At 41.7% G+C, this 24,101-nt stretch overlaps 1 protein-coding gene and 1 long non-coding RNA gene across 4 annotated transcripts in view; one reads left to right on the top strand and one right to left on the bottom strand.

Moving 5' to 3' along the window:
* LOC105864364 (uncharacterized) overlaps positions 1 to 578 on the bottom strand; it is a 60,124-nt gene extending 59,546 nt beyond the window's left edge. The window contains exon 1 of the long non-coding RNA XR_012923674.1: positions 489 to 578. This is a non-coding gene — a long non-coding RNA (uncharacterized LOC105864364). The remainder of the gene's footprint in view (positions 1 to 488) is intronic.
* The window catches only part of TSHZ2 (teashirt zinc finger homeobox 2), a 437,987-nt gene extending 422,419 nt beyond the window's left edge, over positions 1 to 15,568 (top strand). For all 3 annotated transcript variants that reach the window (XR_012923673.1, XM_012752223.2, XM_012752222.2), the window contains one exon: positions 13,731 to 15,568. Coding sequence is in view for 1 of the 3 variants with exons in the window: in XM_012752223.2 (XP_012607677.2) it covers positions 13,731 to 13,732 (2 nt within the window). In the remaining 2 variants the exon portion in view is untranslated. The remainder of the gene's footprint in view (positions 1 to 13,730) is intronic.
* The last annotated feature ends 8,533 nt before the right edge of the window (positions 15,569 to 24,101 follow it).

Here is a 24,101-nt window from a genome sequence, read left to right as displayed (position 1 = left end):
AGTAATATTAGTTATTTCAACATTGCTAGGGAGCCAGTTTCTGCCTTTGGGATGTAAGTGAAAGAGTTAAGGAGTCAACAATTTGTAACAAACTCTTTTCGAACTGCCCAGGGGATAGCCCTCCCCAAACACATGTGTTGACCCTATTCAAAATGAAAGTCCAAGAGACAGCTGTGGAGCCACATGGGCCACCAAACTGCTTCATGATTTTGTGGAATCGTGCAGAGCCTCGATTTACTTTCTTGTCGTAAATGTCCTCAGTAACGCCTGCAGGCCCTTTCCTGCTCACAGAACAGGCAGGAGGGACACGGGAGGAGAGAGATGTGAAGACACTCTCCAGAATGCGGATGAACTCGCTCAAGGCCAGTGCGGCCAGTTCCAGGCTTTGGACACTGGCTGTCCCTTCCTGGCTGCAGCAGTCAGCTCCGGCTGCCCTAACAACACCCCACAGACTGGGCGGCTTAAACAGCAGCAGTCTATCCTCTTACAGTTCTGGAGGCTGGAAGTCCAAGATGAGGGTGGGGGAAGCGCTGGTTTCCTCTGAGGCCTTTCTCCTTGGCTCGCACACGGCCACCCTCTCGCTGCCTTTTCAAGTCGCCGTCCTCCTGCGCATGCGCACCCCGGCGTCTCTCTGCGCGCTCAGGCTCACGGTCTTATGAGAAATAAGACAGCCAATCCACCAGAGTGGGTTGGGGCCCGCCTTCACAGCCTCATTTTAACTTAATGACCTCCCTAAAGACCCGTCCCCGAGAAGCCACATTCTGAAGGAGTCGGGGTTAGGGCTTCCTCATAAGGACTTGGGGGGCACAATCCAGTCCGAGATCCTGGCTTCCGTGCTGTCTGTCAGCAAGCCCTCTGTCGCCACTGCTTTACTGCCAATGGCGCCTTCTCCTGCCCACGGGGCTGGCCCTGGAGCAGCTCGTCGCTCCGGGAACCTTGCACACCGGCTTCCCTTTAACTTCATTTATAGCTACGCCTGGAAGATCTGGAAGTTTTCTAGTAAATTTTGTAAGTGAGGCCTCAGGATGCCTGAGGCCATTCGCTTTCCTGTCTGTGATTCTACAAAGGTAGAACAATGGGCCCAGTCCAAAGAAAAGCTCTTGTTTCTTCACTTGTTTCTTCACTAACACCTGCGGGCCAGGCACCACCTGTGCCCTCCTAGAGCCTGAAGGTTGCAGAGACATGTTAAACCCGTGTCTACACAAACCAATATTATTATTCACAACAGGCGGGGGGCTAACAGAGGGCAAATCTGGGCACCTAAGCTAGATTCTGGGGTAAGGAAAGACCTTTTCGAGAATGTGCTATTGAAGCCAGAGGGTGAGCATGGAATGGAACCATCTTGACAGTTATGGAAAGGGCATTCCAGGTGGAGATACAACAGGAACACAAACTGTGAGGTGGGAAGGAGCTTGGCATTTTTGAGGAATTTTGTTTAAAATAAATATACACAGATTTTTTTAAAAAAATCTTTTTTTCTCAGAGCCTGAGGGACTCGGATATCTCCACAACGTACTTTGGGAAACGCTGGTGGAGTCAGATGAGACTAGGTTTGGGATCCAACAAACCTTGATTTCATTCCTGCTCCCCTGGGAAACAGCTGTGTGGATGGAGGGGAGAGCTTAGCCTCTTGAAATTTTGTTAGTAAAGGGAAAGAAATAACTCACATTTTGCCACTTCTTGTAAATACTGGTAATCATTGGTAACAAGTCGGTAAAGGGGAATAGTTACTATCAGGAAGCAGCTTGGTACTCTGTTGACAGAGGAACCTGAGTTCAAATCGCACTTCTACCACTTCCCAGGCCTGTGATCTTGGTGCTGTTGCTTAAAGCTCTGTCCCAACGTGCTCTGATCTCTAAAAAAGGGAGTTCATAAGAGCAACCGTTGGGGATTGGTGTATGAATTAAACAAAACAGCAGCAGTCCAGCTTCAGGCAAAGGGTAGGCACCCAATAAATGGAAACTATCATTAAAGTGAATGCAAACTCTCAGAAAGCAGAGTTTGCCTGAATAATGTGTGATCCAACCCACTAACCCCCTTTTCCAGTGTAGACACAACTGCAAACAGCACTGCTTAGACACATCATCACAGTGGTTTAAAAAAAAAAAAAAACAAGTCTGCCTGTTTCTTTTCCATACTGGGAGGGCATACCATTCGTCCTAAATGCCAACAACCCACGTTTTAGGCAGCAGTAAAGTCTCCTAGCTGTGTCCACACAGTGAATCTCGTTTGGCTGTAAGTTAGCAGCAATAAATAACCTCGGCTCTGTGCTCCACTTAGGGAAGATGGGTTCCATTGTGAATCACGTCGGTGGCGGTTTGGACTTTAAGCTGTCCGGGTTGTTTATGGTGGTGTTTGCCAGCGTGTAGACCTCTTTCAAACAATTTAAGTGCTCTTTTGGAGTATATGAATGTGGCCAATAAAAATGGGTACAGGGAAATGGCTTCCTTTCTCTCTTCTATGGCCATGCACCCAAAGCAACCATATAAGACAATTGTCAAGTGTTAAATACATAATTGCTGAACATGAAATTATAATTAACATTGAAACCACCAGGGACGTTTTCCCTTTCCATTGTCAGGATGTTGTCCTGATCTTTGCCATCCTTTTAATTTATCTTTTGAAAGGATGACAACAGCTAGACAGTTTTTCAATCCTTATCATTTTTCATTACATATATTTTTCATTTTCATTGCTTTACTGAGCAGTGTGCCTTTAGAAGATTCTAGTTCGTTCCAATGACAGCAATAAATACTGGTTAGAGAACAGGCTTTGAAGTCAGACAGACCTAAGCCCGAAGGCTGCTCTCCCACTTGCCAACTATCTGACCTTGATTAAGTTTCTTAGCCAATCCAAGCCTCTGTTTCCTCATCAATAAATAGGAACAATGAGATCTACTGTCAGGTAGTTTTCCAAAGTGCAGAGCTTATAATGAGCACTTAATAAAATGGTAGGTATTATGACTGATTTTGCTTTCTTCTTCTTAATATCCACATCAAATGTTTTGAAATGCTATTTTATCCTTTTTTTTAAGAAAAGGGGAAAACTTTTCTTAGCTTCACATCTGAATTGACAACTGATTTCTTTTCAACATTTGTTTAATGCAGCAACTAAAAAGCCTCTCTTCTACTTAGTTTTTTAAATTTCCAGAAGGGAAGAGTAATCAATTTTCCAAGACGTGATGACTACTTATTTCTAGCACATAAGCAGAATTTTATGTATGTATTTTTTAAATTTATTCTACATCTAATTCCACAGCATTTTTAAGGTACTATACTATACGTGATGCAACAAAATCATAAAAGAAATGGAAATAATTAAAGAAATCTACATTTTATTGAGCACTTACTGTATGCAAGGGAACATTTGTGGAAGGTACTATTATTATCTTGATTTTGCAGATGTGGAAATTTAGATTCAGAAGAGGTAAGTCATTTCCTCCGATGTCACACAGCTAGTAAATGGCAGAGCCAAACTATTAACAAATAAGCCAAAGGAAAACAGAGAGAGAAGCTGGGTGAGGTGGCTCATGCCTGTAATCCTAGCACTCTGGGAGGCCGAGGCGGGAGGATGGCTTGAGCCCAGGAGTTTGAGGTTGCAGTGAGCTAGGCTGATGTCATGGCACTCTATCCGGAGCAACAGAGTGACACTCTGCCTCAAAAAAAAAAGAAAAGAAAATGGAGAGCGACTATGGAGAGAAGTTTATAGGTATAAACTGTAGCATTTTTCTTTTCTTTTTTTTTTGAGACAGAGTCTTACTCTGTTGCCCAGGCTAGAGTGAGTGTCATGGCATCAGCCTAGCTCACAGCAACCTCAATCTCCTGGGCTCAAGTGATCCTCCTGCCTCACCCTCCCGAGTAGCTGGAGCATTCGCCACCATGCCACGCTCATTTTTTGTATATATATTTTTAGTTGGTCAATTAATTTCTTTCTATTTTTAGTAGAGACGGGGTCTCGCTCAGGCTGGTTTCGAACTCCTGACCTCGAGCAATCCGCCCACCTCGGCCTCCCAGAGTGCTAGGATTACAGGTGTAAGCCACCGCGCCGGCCTAAACTGTAGCCTTAAGAGGCTACAATTGTTTAAATTGGGCCACCAATTGACTCTGAGCTTCTTGGTAGGTGAAAGCAAAAATGCAAACATGATCCGTCCCAAAAATGCCCTTTTCCATAAGGAAAATGTATACTAGGGTTTAAGAATAAGCAAAGCCTCTCCTAAAGATGTTTCTTGCATGGCTTTTGGGATACAGTAGAGTACAGTAAAGATGACAGGAGGCTCCCATGATAGAACCAAATATTTAAAGCTGAAAGAAATCAGTCTTTCTGTAAAAAAAAAAAAAGTAAACCATTTCTCCCTGCAAAAATATGTTTTCCTTAACACTGGGCTTCATCTCTTTTTTGATAATTATTCAATCCAAGCATCATACTGAGAACAGATACATGTTAAAAAAGCAAGTGGAGGAAGGAAGAGGAGATAGCAGAGACTGCCTCTCTGCCTTATCATTTTTATTTAGATTGACATACCTTTGATTATAATTAGGGCTAACTGTTCAGCAGTTAAGACTCCATAATCCCATCATTAGTTGTCAAGAGATTTTCATAGGGCAAATTCTCATGCCATTTCTTTTATTTCTGTTTCTTAACTACTTGGGTAGCCTACAGTTGAAGAATGTGCTTTAAGGACAAGCTTTTCTGCTGCTATTGAAATCTTCTAAGCTGACACACAGTAAGGACACAAATGAAGCCTAGTGACAGTGTTCAAGCCACTCTTGCGAGGCTCTGTGTCTTCTTGCCAGACATTTTTGTTGTTCTTGTCCAAGATGTCCACCCTGTTTCTGCTGGTTTCATTCAACAGCCATTTTGCACACAGGGCCTGGTGAAGAGACCCCAAACCACTTCAAGGGTTGCCCGTAGAATAGAGAAAAATGAAACATTTTGAAAATTATTTCCAATTTGCTCACTCGGTTAGACACTCAAAGTTGGTGATCTAAGGTAGAGGTCAGTGTAGAAGATATTGGCTCTGGCACTGATTTAAAAGAGAAAAAAAAACTCATAGAAAAACTCTCCTCCAAATCGACAGCTGTAGGCAGTTGGTTGGTTTGTGTCATGAATGCATATATCACACATTTGAGACACATAGTTGATTTATGACAAGTTGTGCTTTAAAAGAGGAAGTTCAAAAGTTGAGACTTTCCAACGCATTGATTATGACCTGCATGCCATCTATATTTAAATGTTCCCACAAGACTATCAAGATTAATAACAGTATCACCTCCTTATTCTTCAAGAGTCTGATGAAAAGTCTCTTTGACAAACAATTAATGGTCCAACTGGTACGGATCCAACCAACATCAGGGACAATTAGTTCAATGGTTAAGGGTAAAGGCTCTCAAATCAAGGAGATACTGAGCATGGTGGCTCACACCTGTAATCCTAGCACTCTGAGCAGCCCAGGTGGGAGGATTGCTTGAGACCAGCCTGAGCAAGAGCAAGACCCCATCTCTACAAAAAACAGAAAAATTAGCTGGGCGTGGTGGCGTGTACCTGTAGCCCAGCTCAGCTGCCTGGGAGGCTGAGGCAGGAGGATCACTTGAGCCCAGGAGTTTGAGGTTGCAGTGAGCGATGATGATGCCACTGTACTCTAGCCTGGGTGACAGAGTGAGACCCTGTCTCAAAAAATAAGAAAGATGAAATCAAGAAAATATATATTCCAATTAAATACTGGAATATTCAGTTCTACTTACAATCATATGTATGTCACTTCAACTATCTGAATCTCAGTTTTTTTCTCTGTAATACTGGGTACCTCATTGGATTGTTGTTATGATTAATGGAAATAATGCATATGCATTGGGTCTAAAATTGACAGTCACGACCCTGATGTTGCTAGTATACAACTTTTAAATATTTTCATTGACTCTGTCACCATTTGGAAGCTCAGCCACTTAGTTCTATCTAGTTTATTTTGTGACCTCCCTTCCCAAGAGCAATTAGTCTTTGTCTCTGTTTTCAATGCTGGGAAAACTACATGGAAGAAAGGAATTAAGAAAGGACAAAAATATATTAGATAATGTTTTAAAACATCACCCGCCTACCCACATGAAGCTATGTCTGCCATATCAAAAGTTTTCAATACATTTAAGCAATTATCTGTATTTTATTCACGTTAAGAATTGAAATTTGTCCACCAGAATTTAAGGGTTTCTTCACACAGAGATTTCTCTTAGGAAAAGGTAAAATGAAGCACTAATGATGAAATTCAGCAATGTAGGTAGGTCAATTTGGATTTTCAAATTGTAAATCAGTTTGAAAACGTGAGCTGCAGGTTTCTCACAGGATTATACTGATGAAAATCATATCTCCATTGCTACTTTGCTTCTTTGTCGCTGTGGGGTTTTTTTTAAATAACATTTTATATATTTTTAGCATTTATATTTCACTTTTTTTTTTTCATTTTCAACCAAACACCTTTAAGAAGTCCTAAATTGGGAGGCAGGTATCCTGACCCCATCATTTATTTACCATGAGAGCAAATTATTTAAACTCCTTCAGCTTCAACCTCATTATCTTTGGGGTACTAAAGATATATCTAGCCAATATATTTCAGAAAAGAATATATATATATACACACACACACACGCCTAATTATTTTCCTCAAATAATCTCAATTACAATTAATACACTAACAAATAAAGCTCATATGTGTATATAATGCGCTTTGAAAAAATGTAAATTATTTCAAAATGGCAGACTGAATTATTCTTTGGAGTTGAAAGTACCAAATAGATGGCAAAACTTCTTGGTGTCCATTTGTGTTTCCTTGGACTATTTTTCCAGTCTCCTCTCTTGTCTGTACATGTTCTAAGTTGTCTCTTTCATAGAATTAGAGAAGTAGGAGTCCAGGTAAATCTATGTGTTTTTTCTTTTGTATTGTTTTAGTAATAAATACTTTAAAATCTCTATCCTTTTCGATGTTGGAAGAGATGGGCTTCAAATCATTATCTTCAGGGCTTCATTCATGCAACAAATATTTATCAAGTACCTACCACATGACAAACATTGAATTTTATGCTTGGGACTGTGCCATGATTGAAATGCACACAGCCCCCACCTTCCTGAAGTTTACACGGGCAGACACTAAACTAAAAACTACCTATATAACGTGTTCATAGACTGCAGTAAGTACCCTAAGGATAGCATAAAAGTCTGATAGGTGATCATCATGAAAGAATTTAGTTAAGTCCCATGAATATGAGAAGACACCTCTAAGAAAGTGACATTTCAATTGAGACTTCAAGGATACAAAGCCAGAAAGTGAGGGGGAAGAACATTCTAGGCAGAGGGAACAGCACCTGCCAAGACTCTGATGCATGCTTCAGGAGCTTTCAGAAGGCCAGTATTCCTGGGAGGTATCGTGAAGCAGCTACCTGGGACCCAGGTGAAGTCAGAGAGGTGGCAAGGCAGATGAGGCAGGAAGCTTTAGAAAAACAATTTTTTTTTTTCTAAGTATAGTAAAGGTCATGGAAGGACTCTAAACTGGGAGGAATGATCAGAGTGATCACTCATTTTGATCCAATTTAAGATTTCATAAGCTCAATGTGTTTGCCATATAGAAAAGTGATTGGAAGGACACAGAGTGGGGACTACAGGAGAGAGACTGAGGTCATCCACGGAAGATACGCACCTCCGTTGGAGGTGCAGGTGGGAATCGCGTTTGGAGAGGAATTTTATGACTAGGTTGTGGTGATCCGCTGCACGTGGGAAGCAGCGAGGGCAACGTCAAGGATCTGGCCAATTTTCTGGCCAGAGCGATCGAGTCATCTGAGGCCCCATTTCGTGTGAAGAGGAGCCCTGGAGGGGGAACAGGATAGGGAGTGGGGATGCAAACGCCTGCTCTGGAAAGAGTTCCGTTGAGGTCGTTGTGAGACGTTCCCACAGACATGCCGCGAAGCCGGTTGCGTGTTTGGATCTGGGACTCACAGTCCTCGGCACGCGGACACTATTTCAAATTATGGAACTGGGAGGGGCTACCTTGAAAGGGCTTGTGTAGAGCAGGGGCCCCCACTGTTGCAGGCCCAGTTTTGACGTTTTAGGACAAGTATTTTACAACTACCCTTTCACTATCCTGAAATAAAATCCATAGATCCCAAGAGCAGCCTACACACATGATTCCAAAAAGAAATTGCCTAAATATCGTGACTACACAATAAGGAAGAAAGGGAGGGCGTTCGGGCACAAGAAAGCACTAGAATAGGGCTTCTCAAACCTGATCATGCACAGGAATCACTCGAGCTTCCTGTTAGAGCGCAGATTCTGAACCAGCAGGTGGGAGTAGGCGTGGTCTCTGCATCTCCAACAAGTTCCCAGGTGACACCAGTGCTGCTGCTTTGTGTGCCATCCTCAGAGTAATGAGGTCTGGAAGACGTGACGAGGTAGTCAGGTGGGTGTCCCTACAGGGAGATTCACCACGAACAAGTCAGCAATAAATGCAGATCAATGCGAGTGGGTTGAATGGGCATCTTGAGTACCACAAATAGCGGTGCCAAAGGTGACTTGATTTTCTAAAACGGCAAATAACTCCCATTAAAATTCCAAATGAAACAAAGTGCGGCTTCTCTTTGTCAGATAAGCTTTATTTCTGGAAAATGCAGTGTGTGTTAAACTGTGCACAAAAGACTTTCTGTTTATGCATAAAATGGAGTTAAGTTCCAGCCTCAGATTATAAAAAGGTTTCGAACTAAGGACAATTTTTTTGCCATCCACCCCCAAGGGACATTTGACAATAATTTGACATAATTTAACAATGTCTAGAGACGTTTTTGGTTGTCACAACTAGGGGGAAGAGGGTTGCTTCCAGAATCTGGAGCGTAGAGGCCAAGGATGCTGCTAAACATCCTACAATGCACGGGACAGTCTCCCACGACTAAGAATGATCTGGCCCAAAACATTAATAGTGCCAAGTTTGAGAAACCCTGACCTACAGAGAGAGTTTTCACAAATGGTGCAAGATGAGGGAGGTACCACCTCGTGTGGAACTGTCCCACACATTTGCACGGTGCCTCCCGCTCCCAGGCCCCACCCTTGCAGCAACCACAAAACACACCCTGAGGACAGCAGGGCAGGCTCAGAGCAGCTGCAAGACAGGACAGACAGGACCGGCTGTGGCCAGGAGAGCAGGAGGAGCCAACCAAAATGATTTGCCAGAGGACGAAAAAAAGTCTAGCATAACCAAATTAAAGTATATACAATTCTATGCATCTGCTGGTGCCTCTGTAATTAATACAAAAATAATTACATCTCTTCGCCTGGCTCTCCCTCACAAACTCTATTTAATGAATACCGCCAATGACTTTTTAGATATGTAATTAAAATTTTTATTTATTTCTGTTTTATTTTTATAGTAGTAGCTCAACATATTAGGGGGAGAAAAAAACATGCGGCAGCAAAGGTTGGCCTCAACCAGCATTCGAGAGGCAACTAACAGTATTTTGCTTCCTTTTCTTCCCGATCTATTCTGCGCAATTCATTCTGAACAATGAGAAATAATAACGCTAGTTTTCATTTCCCTTCCCTTCGCTTTTGAGTTTTATTTTATTTTATTTTTTTTTTTTTTTTTTTTTTGAGACAGAGTCTCACTTTGTTGTCCAGGCTAGAGTGAGTGCCGTGGCGTCAGCCTAGCTCACAGCAACCTCAAACTCCTGGGCTTGAGTGATCCTTCTGCCTCAGCCTCCCGAGTAGCTGGGACTACAGGCATGTGCCACCATGCCCGGCTAATTTTTTTTTATATATATATCAGTTGGCCAATTAATTTCTTTCTATTTATAGTAGAGACGGGGTCTCGCTCTTGCTCAGGCTGGTTTTGAACTCCTGACCTTGAGCAATCCGCCCGCCTCGGCCTCCCAAGAGCTAGGATTACAGGCGTGAGCCACAGCGCCCGGCCCGCTTTTGAGTTTTAATTATCTGCCAGGATCTCATCTTTAGGCACAGAGGAAAATACCGTTTTTGTTCCTCTTTTAAGATGAAGAATAATTTTTTCTTAAAAAAAATAGTATATTGTCCCCAAGTGGCCCAAGATTCGGGTATCCTCTTTAACACACATCTAGTACAGGAACACTGACCTCCCGAAGATTCCACCAGTTCCATCAATAGTGGTGGGCTATGAAGAGACTTCTCAAACAGAAAAAGCCTCACAGCCAGGTTTCAATAGAAGACATGGGTACCTGGAATTTAAAAGTAACTGTACTCAGATACTCTTGGGGAAATTCCTCTAACTTACTAATAATGCTCGTGTTTAACACTTTAAAATATTACCAAACCATTACAGGCCGTGTAAGAAACTGTGGCTTAAGAAACCAGATACCTGAAGGCCTAATGGTTTCACTTCTCTTAAACCTCTGTCTCCTAGGTTAGAAAATGTGGACACTAGCACCTCCTGCACTGCATCACCGGGAAGTTGACAGGAGGTGAATCGCGAATTTAGCAGGGATAGCAGAAAATAAACACTCAGAAAATGTCAAATTGTCACAACAACAGGGGCCTCATCCTGAGGCCCCAAAAAAGCCAAATAACCTCAGCAAAGAATCACAGAAAGTCAATAATGAAATCAGGTCTGAGATCTTAGGAACTGAACCACTTCCTCTGTTTTTGCACAGAGGATCTGAATCTGTCACAAAGGTGTTTTCCAGAAAACAACACTTAAGTATATTTGCGAGTCTTTTGTAGGGAAAAAAAAGGATTATCAAACAAATCTGGCAAGCACTGGGTTAAGTAAAGGTATACTGTGTGTTTGGTTTGGTTTGAACAGCAGGACTTCCCAGAGTCTTTAATATGTTAACAAAGCAGGGGACTGTAATATACTAAAATCATTTTTTGCGATTTCTCCTTGCTCCCCTTCCTTCAACAAACTTTGCCCGAAGAGAAACCCAACCAAAAAAGTCTGGGTGTTAGTCAAATCTGGAGTCACTTCGAGAAAGTGATAAATGAGACAAAGTTCTATAAAGTTGGAATCACATTCATAACACAGTCAAGGAGAACAGGAGACCTGGTATCAAAGCACACCCTTCCGCCAGGACTGCACTGTCTCACAACGTCATGCTGTGGCAGTTTCTGGCCTCTCTTTCTCTTTCTTTGACCCCATCTCTCTTTGTCCAATCCTATGACCACCCTTCTTCAAGTTTCTAGATCTGCCAGGAGGTCCCAGCCAGGTCACAGCAAAGACTGCCAGGGACCCTTTTTTTCTCTCAAGTGCACACCTAATGCCAAAGGGAAACGGTCCCCTCCGCTGGGGGTGACCACAGTGTTCATCTGTAACCAGGTAGGCTGGTGCCTGGATAAGCCCGGAAGTTTCAGAGTGGGAAGGCCTAAATGTAAAGCCATCCCTTACTTTTTAATCAGACATGAGACCTTGGTCAATTCACTAATCTCTTCGAATCTTTTTCCTCTTTCATTTTTATTTATTTTGTTTGTTTGTTTATTTATTTAGAAACAGAGTCTCACTCTGCTGCCCAGCTTAGAGTGCTGGGGGTCCAGCCTAGCTCACAGCAACCTCAAACTCCCGGGTTGAAGCAATCCTCCTGCCTCAGCCTCTCAAGAAGCTGCGACTACAAGTGTGTGCGTGCTACCATGCCTGGCTAATTTTTTCTATTTTTGGTTGCCCAGCTAATTTCTTTCTATTTTTAGTAGAGACGAGGGTCTCACTCTTGCTAAGGCTGGTCTCAAACTCCTGACCTCAAGCAATCTTCCCGCCTCGGCCTCCCAGAGTCCTCTCTCATTTTTAAAATGAGACTGTGTCGAGAGTTATTGGTAATGTGTGTAAAATGACTGGAATTTGGTAGATATATACAAATTGGTTGCTAATATTGCAGTCATATTCTTCCTTACCAAGAAATCATTTAAAATGCCTATTATGATTATTGTGTGCATGAGTTCTCTACACACATCAAATGTCATAACGATTTGTCTTTATTCTTCTACTAGAAATTTGGAAGCTTTCCTTTTCCAAAAAGACTAATTATATCTAAGTTCAAGGTGTTCTTTTCTCACTAAAATGAACACTACCGCTAACTAACAAGATGTAAACAAGGAACTCCACTCAGATTGGGCTGATGGGAATTACGTGCTTCCCACAGTCATCCAAATAGCAAAGTTTGGGGGGAAACTCACCCTGTTACTTTTAAGCAGCATTCCCCCCCCCACAAAGATGCTCATATCTTTTAACAGGAATGCCACACTTATGAATTTTAAGCCTATGAAAATATTCCAGTGTATGGAAATGCTTTAAACATAAAGATGTTCATCACAGTGTTATATATTGTTGAATAAAATTGAAAGCAAATTAAATGCTCTATATTGTAAGAAGGGTTTAGTAAACTACGATCATGTATGTGATAAAACTCGCGTAGCTGTTTACAGAGACACTTTCCAGTGAGAAAACACAGAAAGGTGCATCATACAGCCCAGTACCTCCAACTACGTAAATCTAACAAAATGCATGGGGAGAGAAAAAACTAGAAGGAAATAGAAGAGAATGTGAATGGGAGCGTTTTCTAGATGGTGGGGCCAGAGGTTAATTTTTTTTTATTTTTTCAAAATGCTTTATAATGAAAAAATATACATTATACAGTTTTAGTTCTAATTGTGGTAAAATACACATAACATAACATTTATCATTTTAGCCATCTTTAAGTGCACGGTTCGGTGGTATTAAATACATTCACACTGTTGTGCACTCTAATGTCCACCTCTGGAATTTTTCATCTTACAAAACAAACTCTGTACCCATTAAGCAAGAATTCCCTTGCCCCCCACCAGTCCCTGGCAACCACCACACTTCTGTTTCTACATGCTTGAATTCTCTACATACCTCATATAGGTGAAAGCATACAGTATTTTTCTTTTTGTGACTGGCTGCTTTTCACTTAGCATAATGTCCTCAAGGTTCACCCAGGTTGTACCATGTGTCATAATTTCTTTCCTTTTTAAGGCTGAGTGATATTCCATTGCATGTACATACTACACTTGTTTATCCAGTTATCCATTCATGGACACTTGGGTTGCCTCTATGCCTTTGGGCTATTGCAAATAATGTTGCTATGAACATGGGTGTACAAATAAATACCTCTTGCATTTATTATATTTTATTTTATTTTTTTTTTTTTTTTTTTTTTTTTTTTTTTTTTTTTTTGAGACAGAGTCTCACTTTGTTGTCCAGGCTAGAGTGAGTGCCGTGGCGTCAGCCTAGCTCACAGCAACCTCAAACTCCTGGGCTTGAGTGATCCTTCTGCCTCAGCCTCCCGAGTAGCTGGGACTACAGGCATGCGCCACCATGCCCGGCTAATTTTATATATATATATCAGTTGGCCAATTAATTTCTTTCTATTTATAGTAGAGACGGGGTCTCGCTCTTGCTCAGGCTGGTTTTGAACTCCTGACTTTGAGCAATCCGCCCGCCTCGGCCTCCCAAGAGCTAGGATTACAGGCGTGAGCCACAGCGCCCGGCCCCATTTATTATATTTTAAATGTTTGGTTTTTTTTTTCCTAAATTGGCTCCCCCTTCCTACATCGCATCATCTGGTTATATGAGACCCTAGACTGGGTTTAACTGCGACTCTACTCAAACATTAGTGCAAATGAAGTAGTAAAGGTGGGCAAATGACTTCCCGGGGGAAATAACCACATGGGCTATACCTCAGAAAATAATGCATCTTTTTCTGTTGTTCTGATTCCCATTACAGGACAAATGCCTTAGTTTCAACTTTCCAGCCTGGATGCCCCTCACTCTGAACCCTTCGTTGCACCACCCCGCTTCTGACATTGAACTCACTGAACTCCTGACACCCTGGCTCCAAGAAGACTACCAAAAAACAAAAAAACAAAAAAAAAATCACCCCAGCCATTTCTCTTCATCCTCACTAACAATTTGGTAATGAAGTATTGATTTCCACTTCTCTGCTTACGGATGATATTAGATTTTCATTGATAAACTGCAATGGGGCTGTCTTGTCTCTACTGTCCCCTTTTCACTGTCACAAGAAAACAAAGTGCCACTGAGGAAAAATAATGACTGAGAACCTTGATGTACTTATTTTGTCAGTTTCTAACAGGAAGGGGTGGGGGGAGTATACGCCTTCATAGTTTAATGTCCAAGTGGGCTGCACTAGATGCAGACACTTGGAAGCGTACTTTTCATGGTAATGTCCATTTCCTATTTATAAGCCCTCTGGGAACGTTTGTCTAAAGGAAATGTTTCTGTTCAGTGTAACAATTACGGTTGCACCTGGATTGCCCAGTCCTGCCCCTGCGCTAGGGAGCCATTAATCACTGCAAAGTAGAAGAATTATTAAGTTAAACCAGAGTTTGAGCCAAGAGAACCTCTGAACAATGTTCATCTTCTGTGAAAGTTGTTCAAGTAGTTAGGCTTAACCATGTTGCTGCCAAAGACTTTTTCTCATGCAGTGGTGGGCATCTGTATCAGCACCCTTATCTTGATTGGTTAAAAACAAAAATGGTCTTAAGCCTGCATCACTGTCCCATGAGACCTGCAAACTGGGAGAACTGGTAGGATGCAGGATCTGAGAGAAAACAAGAAGATGAGATCGTTGCAGGGTAGAAAGTTCAGCAGCAGCCTTTTCTGGTAATTTCTTTCTGCAGGATCTGTTGTTTATGGGCTCTAAAACGAAGCTTAGCTTTAGAAGCAACAGAAAGCATGAAATAGGGTGTCCATTTTAAATGTGTTCTTGCAACTTTTTTCATTAAAACTTTGAGGGCCCAATTTTAATTTGTGGAATATTCCCGTTAATAATGAGATCTAATTAAGACATCCATTAAAAGCCCGTTAAAGTTAATTTAACGTAAAAATTCCAATAGAACTGTATTAGATTTTCTCCATTAAATTAACGTTATGGATTTTTAACGGATGTCTTAATTATACGTTATTATTAACGGGAATACTGTATTACACAGATTAAAATCAGGTCCTAAGTCAACTTGAAAAAGCTAAGAGCATGTTTTAATATTAAAAGTCTTGCATACCTAGTGCACAGTTTGGAAATGGAGGGGTAGATCTGTTTACTCTAGTCGAGCATTTTCTATACAATTGAAAGCAACCTATAATAGATAAATCCATCATTGCATTTAAACAATGAATTTCCTTATTCTCAAAGGACAAATAAGTCTGGATTATGTTGTAAATTGCTACTCAGCTATAGGTGAAATATTTATGCTTATTCTAGGCACAACACTAGGAACTAGATGATTCTGAAACAAAAGAAATATTTTGTGTTGTTGCTTTAATTACCAAGGTTATAAAAAAAAAAATCTCAACACTGACAAAACGAAGCCAAATAGCTCCTCCTCATCGTTTCTCACAGAGGCTGCCTGTTGGAATTGTTTTGGAAATTTTGACATGATCCCTAAATTCAACTTTGGGATTTGAAAAAAAAAAAAAAAAAAACTTCTTATTTACCTCCTAGGGAAAGTGTTGCCCTTATGCCACATATAATAGCAAATTGCTTTTTTTATGGCATGCATAACCTAGATGGGAAAAAATATGGCGCTTCAGGGAAGGAGGGAAAAAGTAAATGAAGTTCCAGGAATGTCATTCTGAAGTAATGAGGCATGGACAGAAAATATACCCCTCACATCATCGGATTGAGATGGCAGTCGAAATAGCTTCATTGAAGTGTCAGCACTCATCCATCAATCAATCACCCACAAGGAAAAATAGCAACAGTACAACGGGGCGGCTTTTATGGGATTTACTCATGGGCATAGGGAATAGCGGCTCAAATGTAGTTCTGACATGAAAAGCAAGGTGCTGATATTATTTTTTATGATGGGAGGATCATAAAGTGAATTGAGAACAGCGAGGTCTGTCTTTGCTTAACCTATTCAACCAGAAATGAATGGAGCTCAACTGGAAAGGAACAGTCTTCGGATGGGTTAAGATTGAAGGGTGGACTCTACCGAGCTCTGTCCTTCAAACAACAAAATTCTATAAAAAGAAAATCAATGCGTTAGCATTGGGGTTCTTGAAGCTGTTAAAAATTGCCTGCTCCAATCCAGGGTTATTAGATAAAGTTACATAACTCAGACCCCACCACAACCGTCCAAGAGCAAATTCTCGAGCTCTTGCTCCAACTGGGGAGAAACAGTACAATTCTCAACTCCGTGGAAATTGTTTCCCTCTAAGAAAAAAAAATAATAAATCATCTGCTTCAACATATAATGTATATGGTTTTGTTAGTGCAATTTCTATGGTGGGGTAGGGTGGGAGGCAAGAGGCAAAAATATTGATGAATTTGGTAAGACTCATGAATCATCACTTGGCAACCATGAATGTCACTGCTGAGGGACAGCTGCCAACGTTCTCCTTAGGAAACCAGATCTGGGCTGGCACTGTGAGATACACACAGCTCTCAGTATATGCCTAGAGACCAGGCCTGTCTTCATTTGGCAAGCCCTGTGAGTCTTCTAGAAACTTCTTCCTAGAGGAAAAACACTAAATAACGTGAACTCAGGAGAATGTTTTTGATCCTCTTTCATACCATTGCTTTCCTTTGTCTCAATAAAACATAGTTCCGATTAGTTAGAACTTCAGAATCAGAAAGAAAGACAGAGAAGGATCATGCAAGCTATCCTCGAGCACCTCCATTCCACCTCCACCCCTTGGTGTCAGGGAGAGAGATGGCCTCTCCTTTCCCTGTCCTTCCTTCCAGCTAAGGCCACCAAACCAGCTGCAAATTGAAATGCCCATTTAAAAAATTATACATAAATATTTAAATGTTATACATTTGGCGCCCTTTTGGAGTTCAGCAAATCCCCCAAATATACAGCATGTTACAAACCCCTGGCAGCACAAGGCACAACAGGAAACATAATTTATTTAGCAAATTCATTGAACGAGTATAGCTGGGCCCCGATTGTGTGTGTGCACGACACTCTTCTAGGCGCCCTGGGATGCGACGGGGTGAACGCTTCACGGGACATCCCCGCTGCTCGTGTTCACGGCAGCTCCCAAAGGTAGCCGGCACCGAGACATCTGAGGGGCAGAGTTTACAAAGAGTCAAAATAACCATATTTCAGAATAAGGAATTTTTCCCTCTGAAAAGCATACAGGGAGGAAATAGCTTAAAAATAGGTCAAGACCTAAAAACAGAACATAATCATGGAATAAATTGGATAGCCCAGACAGTCCCCACAGACTTTCTTTCAGGTCACAAATAGATTTCTTAAAACTCACCCCCAAAATGTGCCTGCTCTATTGTTTGAATCTTGCATAATTAATCTCACATGTGCAAGCCGCTGAATTTAGTTGAAATGCAGAAAACAAACAAATGCAATGACCTATTTGGGAAGCATTTATGTAACTCTGGTTAAGTAGTGAGGAGGTGTGTGTGAAGACTCTGTGTGTGTGTGTGTGTGTATTCATATATGTGTGTGTGAATATATATATATATATACGAATTTCACTGTTATTTTCCAGGGTCTATGGACAGTGTGGCAGTAAGAGTCTATGATGTTCTGAAACTTTTCACTGTAAATCCAAAGATCACAGGCCTTACAAGGTGCTTTCATTCAGTTGCTTTTCTGTCTGTCACTTCCCAGGTTATTTGACTGTGTTCAAATCTTCTTTTCTTTTTCATAGAGTTTCATTTTTAAGCTTGTTACATGATTTTGTTAAAAAAAAAAAAACCATAAAAAATGTCATTTTCACATTATCCTCTTCTCTGCAACAAGAATAGTAATGTGTAGATGAATGCTAAAATAATAACAATAAGAAAATATATTGAAGGCTTTAAAACACACACATACACATATGTAGTTCTAAAGAGCAATAAAAGTAGTATCTATTTTGAACATGCATTAGGCAAAAAAAAAAAAAAAGAAAGAAAACCAAACTGAACTTTCAGTTTATTTTTTCCCCCGTGAGATGTTAAAATGCTAATTTCATTTTCTCCCTTCCTCTATGTGGCACTTTCTCAAAATATCTATGAAATACTTTTAGACAAAGATTGAGTTGGAGAAAGAGATACAAATTTCCATCCCCCAGACAGAGAAACATGTTTCCATTGTAGGAAAGCATTAAACGTTTTGAAACTTGTGAATCATCTTTAGAATTTCTACAGGGGAATTTTACCTCTTCATCCAAAGTAAAAGCCACTTATCTCCTTTGGTTCCCTGTGACAGATTCAGAGGCATACGCAGATACACAATTTCCAGGCTCTAGTTAATCTTCTTCCAATAGTTACGAACAATGGGCTAACGGGCGTGGGTGTTTCTCCAAAAATTATTCATGCACAAGGCAGCCCAAAGCTTCAGGGAAAACTAGAAATGTTTTATGGATTAGAATAGGACTGTTTTAAAATGCCGGTACCAGGTGGAACGCTATTTCTGCAACAGGACTCTGTCCATTTCCTTTGGAAAAATATATTCCAAGTAAAATGGCTCTTCCAAGGAGTGACACCTGACTTGATATCCTTCATCATACAAATGATTTTCCCAATAGCCACATGACTATCATTAAGGCCTTTTTAAATACAGGCTGTTTGAAAAAGACAGATCAAATACTCACATCCCTTTGTATCATGCTTATTTGCTTAAAACAGCTTTTGGAAGTACAAGTAATAACTTTCTGGTGAGAACCCCCAGGAGAAGTTGAAAAATTTGAACAAATGCATGACAAAAAAAAATCTAACTGTTCCCTTCAACCACTTCAGAAGATAAATTTCAGTGTGTTCACTGAATTATCTTGAACCTCAAACCTACATTTGGATATCAGTCCCCAGGCACTGACTAATATTAGCAGAACTTGAACAATCATACGATTATGTCTCAAACGTGAAGACTTTGTACAGCAATATTTTTACTTTCTAAATGACCCATATAACATTCAGGAATTATCAATGTGTATGTATATTTTTTAAGTACACAAAGTTCAACCAGTCTGCAGAGAAGTAAAAACAGTGCCCGGTCTGCACTGAGATATATACTACAGAAACATTCCAGTTTTACAATACAATATTTTGGCTTTATGACACATCACATGCTACAATGTGCCATGCAAGTCAATAAAGCTGACATACGAAACAATTCTCATTTGGCTCAGGGTTCTTAAATGCCATAATATCCTAGGTTACAATATACTTTTTGGTCTCTGATGATATCCTTCTAATCCCTTCCAACTTTAATTCCTAACAACCAAGCACTGTTGGCATGCATCATAAACTTCCAAACCCCTTTAAAATCAAGAAGATAGTTGATTTTTCATGGTCCACCAATTCTTGCTCTGCAGAGCTCTTGTAACTTTTTGGGGAATCTGGTATCAAACACATTTTACCTTATGTTACATTTGGTACCTTGCATTAATTCTAGATTTTTTTTTTTTTTTTGCTTGTTTCTTTTAGAAAGGACAGAGTGAGGGGAATGGGTCAGAGTGAGTTTCGAGGATTAGATTCATCCTTGCTCCGGAAAGTGTTTATTTGCCAGTGAAGAAAGGCAAACACATTTTTATATTGGGAAAGTAGACCAGTTATTTTCAAAGAAAAATGACTGCGACCATACCTGTAGAATGTTTCTGTCCAAGCGCACTAATTTTCTATCGCCTGCATGCTGTATATAATCCATTTGCCTGTATACTAGGAAGAAAAACCAGGCTGTTTTCCTTGAGTACAATGCAGCTTGGATGGCTGGGACCGTATGACTTCCGTGCATTTTTATACTGTACATATTTGTATATACTAACTATATCACCATGTATGAACACAGATTTTGTTATATTTGCTTGTTTCTGTTTCCTACCAAACTGGCCCACAATGGGGATTCTTTTGTATAGAAAAAAATATGCTTGTAGCTTTTTTTCTGATCATCCTCTTTCAATAGCTTATGAAAGAATTAGGTCTGAGTTTACAAAGAAATTATAAGAACCAAGCTTGTCTGTCTGCATGAGACCCGTCCAATTGCTGGATCCAGGGAGGAACCAACGTCCTAATTCAGAGTTTTCCTTTAAAGGCATGCTTTACCCCGTGGGAAAACTGCAAACTCATCCATGTAGAATTATCCTCTTTGTATTTTATCTAATAGTGCCTGAAAAAAAAATTTTTTTAATGTCTTCTTAGAGGAAGAATTCATAATTGTCAAAATTTGAAACATTAGCTTAATTTTGTTTTTATGACCTCGAGATTCTTCTCCGTATTTATTCGGTTGCTGTTGTAATGGGGCCCCAGGCCATTCCTGACATCGGCGTGTTCTTCTTCTGCATTAAGGATGTTTTTAAAATTACAGAGATTATTGAGCCAACAGGCTGTTTTAATCAAAACCATGTTTCACTTGTTTTTGATGATTATAAATTGTCCTTGCAATGAAAAAAAAAAAAAAAAAAAAACTTTTCTGCTAGGAAGATTATACCACCCTGTGGCCAAACAGATTCATCACAGATCAGCATCTGTGCCCACTTCTCTGGGATCTGGAACATTCTTCCCTTGGCTGGCCACAATTGCTTTTACTTCTCATCATCCTGAATATTAGTTCTCGATGCAGTCACTACTCGCAAATTTCCAGAGGCTTTGCTGCGTTGTCACAGCCCAAAGACAAACAGCCCCGCCGGAGGGGATGGCTTCCCAGCTGGGGGGAAAAAAACGAACGGATTTTCAGAAAAGGTGCTTCTTCTTTTGTCCCTCGGTGCCACCATCCTGTCATCCCTCCTAATTACGAACAATCTGGTCCTGATATCCCATATAACTGAAACCAGGTAAAAGACACACTCAGATCAGCGCCTTGCTGAATAAAAACGACTCTGCGTGGATGCACTTAAGATGTATACCTTGCATGATGCCGCAGCACTGAAATTATCTGTAGAAGGAGAGGGGTTCTTTTCTATACGATTTTATCACTGGAAATAAATTCTGATAGTAGAGATGAAGAAAACCCTTAAATTATATCACAAAAGCCATTATTTTTTACATCTAAAGTTTTTTTTTTTTTTAAGGAAAATCATTCTACTTTGAAACTGTAATTAAAGCCCTAAATAACAGACACGACTTCTTTTAGCTATTGTGAAAAAATAACAACACGCTCGCCAAGGTTGTGAGGAGCCCCCGCATTTCCATCAGAAAGGTTTCTATAAGTACATTATTTACATTTTTAAACATAACTCTTTCCTTTGTGGTGAAAAAAAGTCTTTTTTTTCTTTCCCACTCAGCAGTTATTGGAAATACACCGTTCCCATCTGAAACCTTATCGTAATTTGCATCAGGAAAGCCGACTGCCGACATTAAGGACCTGGGTGTGTTCAATTATGATTTCGCTGGAGGCTGTCCCTCATTTTAATGCTGCAGATATTGAACCACCTTTCTGAAACCTAGCTGATACGGTATAGCAGAGACATGCCTCTCAACACCATTAGCTTTGCGAATGGCTTCATTTCAGTCAACGTCGACTTCTGCTTTGGCCAATTGAAAAATGAAAATTAAAGGAGAGAAGAAAAAAAAAACACAGATGCACTTAAAACATGAAAAGAATTATTTATATGATAAAAATATATTTAGATTTTCAAAGCACAAGACTGAATAGAAGTGCTCTTTTTATGCTTTCTGGAGATGTTACTGTTAAATGTCTTTCTACATCAGGCTTAATAAATCTGTAATGACATTTGATGGATTGATTTCTGCCTATGTGTGTTTTTTAAAGACGGCATGAGAGGAAAGAAGCAAGGGATAGAGGAATGAGGGAGGGGAAAAAACAGCACCACCCCCCAGGGAGGCCAAGTGAGGAAATTATCGGTGGGCCTCTCAGTCCTTTGGAACTGCTGACACACTTCCAGAATCCACCCTCATCTCCATCAGATTTTTTTTCTTTTTTTTTAAACAAAAGCCAGCACTCCCTGCTTGGTTTCTGGGCTGCCTTTGCCTGCTCTCATCTCTGGTCAGCTTGTGCCTGAGCAATTTATGGAGCAATCTCAACAGGCAGTGGGCGGCTGTCTCGCAAGTTCCAGGCTGCAAGGCGGAGGGCAGCGTGATTGAGATGGCCTGGCCTTCTCCAGCCCAGAGCAAAGGCCCTGCCCATCACTCAGTTTCCCTGCGTGCGCCCTTCCATTTCCTCTAATCTCCTGGGAGAGTGGGACCATGTTGCACACACGAGCTGCCCAAGCAGACACTGGTGCGCCCCCCAGAAACGATTTGTTGTCTGTGCAGAGCCAGCCCATGTTTCGTGGCTGCTAGAGACCTGCACTCATTAAATTATGGTGGCTGTAGTATCACCCGTGAGCTCCAGTTCCTTGCCATGGCTCTACATCTGGGCCATGAAATAGAGCATCCAGGTTAGAGGACGCAAGCCAGGTGAGGACTCGGGGAGGCAGTACAGGCAGAGCGTTGGGATGAGCATTTTGGACCACACCAAAGAGCTCTTGGTCTTCATTCATTCGGTAACTATTGACGAAACCCCTAGATGTGCCAGGTCTGAGGGTTACACTGATAAATCGACGTGGTGATGGTGATGAGAACAGGATCGAGAGTCAACCTGCATTTAAAGCCAGGCCCTGGCAAGTGTTATCTCTGTGATGTGATCAAAAGCAGGACCACAGAAACGAAAAAACCCTGGGAAGGGATGACAATGGGGCAGGGGGTAAGAGCACAGAGGTGGCCCCTGACCAACCTGAGAGGTCACAGACTCTTGAAGGCAAAACCTGAGCCATGGCTAGAGTTAATTTCTCAAAGGAGGATAGAAGAAACAAAAGTACACAAGAATGCATGCTTTAACCTCTTCCTTACTGCAATCCGATCCACCAACAGGTCCCGTGGTTTCTAACTTCAAAATACAACTCCAGCCTGTTTGTTCCTTTTATGTATTTCCTATACTTCCGGGGCGGCCTCCCAACTGGTCTCCTACCTGTCACCCTTAAGCCCTCCAACCCCAAATCCATTCTCCACACAGCAGCTGGAGTGATCTTTTAATAAAGTAAATCAGATTGAGTCCTTTTCTTCCCCAAGGCACACTTTCTCTGCGAAGGCGTAGACAGTAAATATGTTCGTCTTTGTGGAACAGCCACTTTCTGACCCAGCAATGCAACTCTGCCACTGCAGTGCAAAAGCAACCATAGAAAATAAACAAACAGATGTGGCTGTGTTCCAATAAAACTCTATTTATAAAAACAGGACGTGGATTTGTCCAACAAACCATAGTTTGCCAACCCCGTCTCAAGATCCTCCAACACCCAGGTGTCCACTTACCTTAGCTTGACTTCCTGTGGAAACAGGCCCTGAGATGAGGGTGCGGGGTGAGGACGAGCAGTTCATACAGAAGGTGAACCCGGGAAACCCCAGGAGGGAAGTGGAGAGGGAAACAGGAAAGGAAGAAGGGCAGTAAACAGGTCACATTATGAACAACGGGCCCCAATCCCAGTGCAGGCCTGGGCGACCGCGTGGAGCACGGCCCGTCATCCCGCCGAGGGGCAAGGGAGCTGGGGTATTCACACCCCGCCTCTGCTCCGGGGTTAGCGCAAGGCTGCTGCAGGGGGGCGTGGGGATGCATTCATTTTTCCCAGTGCTTCCAACCTGCGCAAAAGTTAGAAGAAGTTGGCTTCAGTGGCCAGAAAACATGGCAGAGCACAGAGTGACAGGTGCCTGAAGCTGGAAGGAGAGATGAACGACATGCAGAGAAACGGGCGGTGCCAAGGAACACGGGCAGGGCTCCTGCAGCACCTCTCACTTAGCATGCAATCCAAACTCTTCCCCAGGAGCTACTGGGACCTGCCCGGTCTGTCCCCTGCCTGCTTTCCGGACCTCAGCTCCCCCTTGCGCACGCTGCTCCAGCCACATGGCCCTGCACCCGTTCCTAGAGTAGCAGGCCGGTCACCTAGCAGGTGTCTTCATGTTTCCCACGTCTCAGCCTTAGGGACACTTCCTCTGAAAAGCGCTTTTACCCCCCATCTAGAGCACCCTGTCAATATCCCGCAGAGCTCTGATCACAAGGAGCTTTGTTATGTCGTTTACGTATGGTCAGTTTCCCTCACAGGTCACCACGAGAGAGCAGAAATCGTCTGTCATGTCTGCACATGCCCGTAAGAGAGGTGATAGCTGGCGTACCGCAGCTGTCCCACAAACTCCTGTTAC

The sequence above is a fragment of the Microcebus murinus genome, chromosome 16, assembly GCF_040939455.1.
Source record: "Microcebus murinus isolate Inina chromosome 16, M.murinus_Inina_mat1.0, whole genome shotgun sequence".
Classification (NCBI taxonomy): domain Eukaryota; kingdom Metazoa; phylum Chordata; class Mammalia; order Primates; family Cheirogaleidae; genus Microcebus; species Microcebus murinus.
Note: the sequence above shows the minus strand (reverse complement) of the source record. Positions and strands in the feature narration are given on the sequence as shown.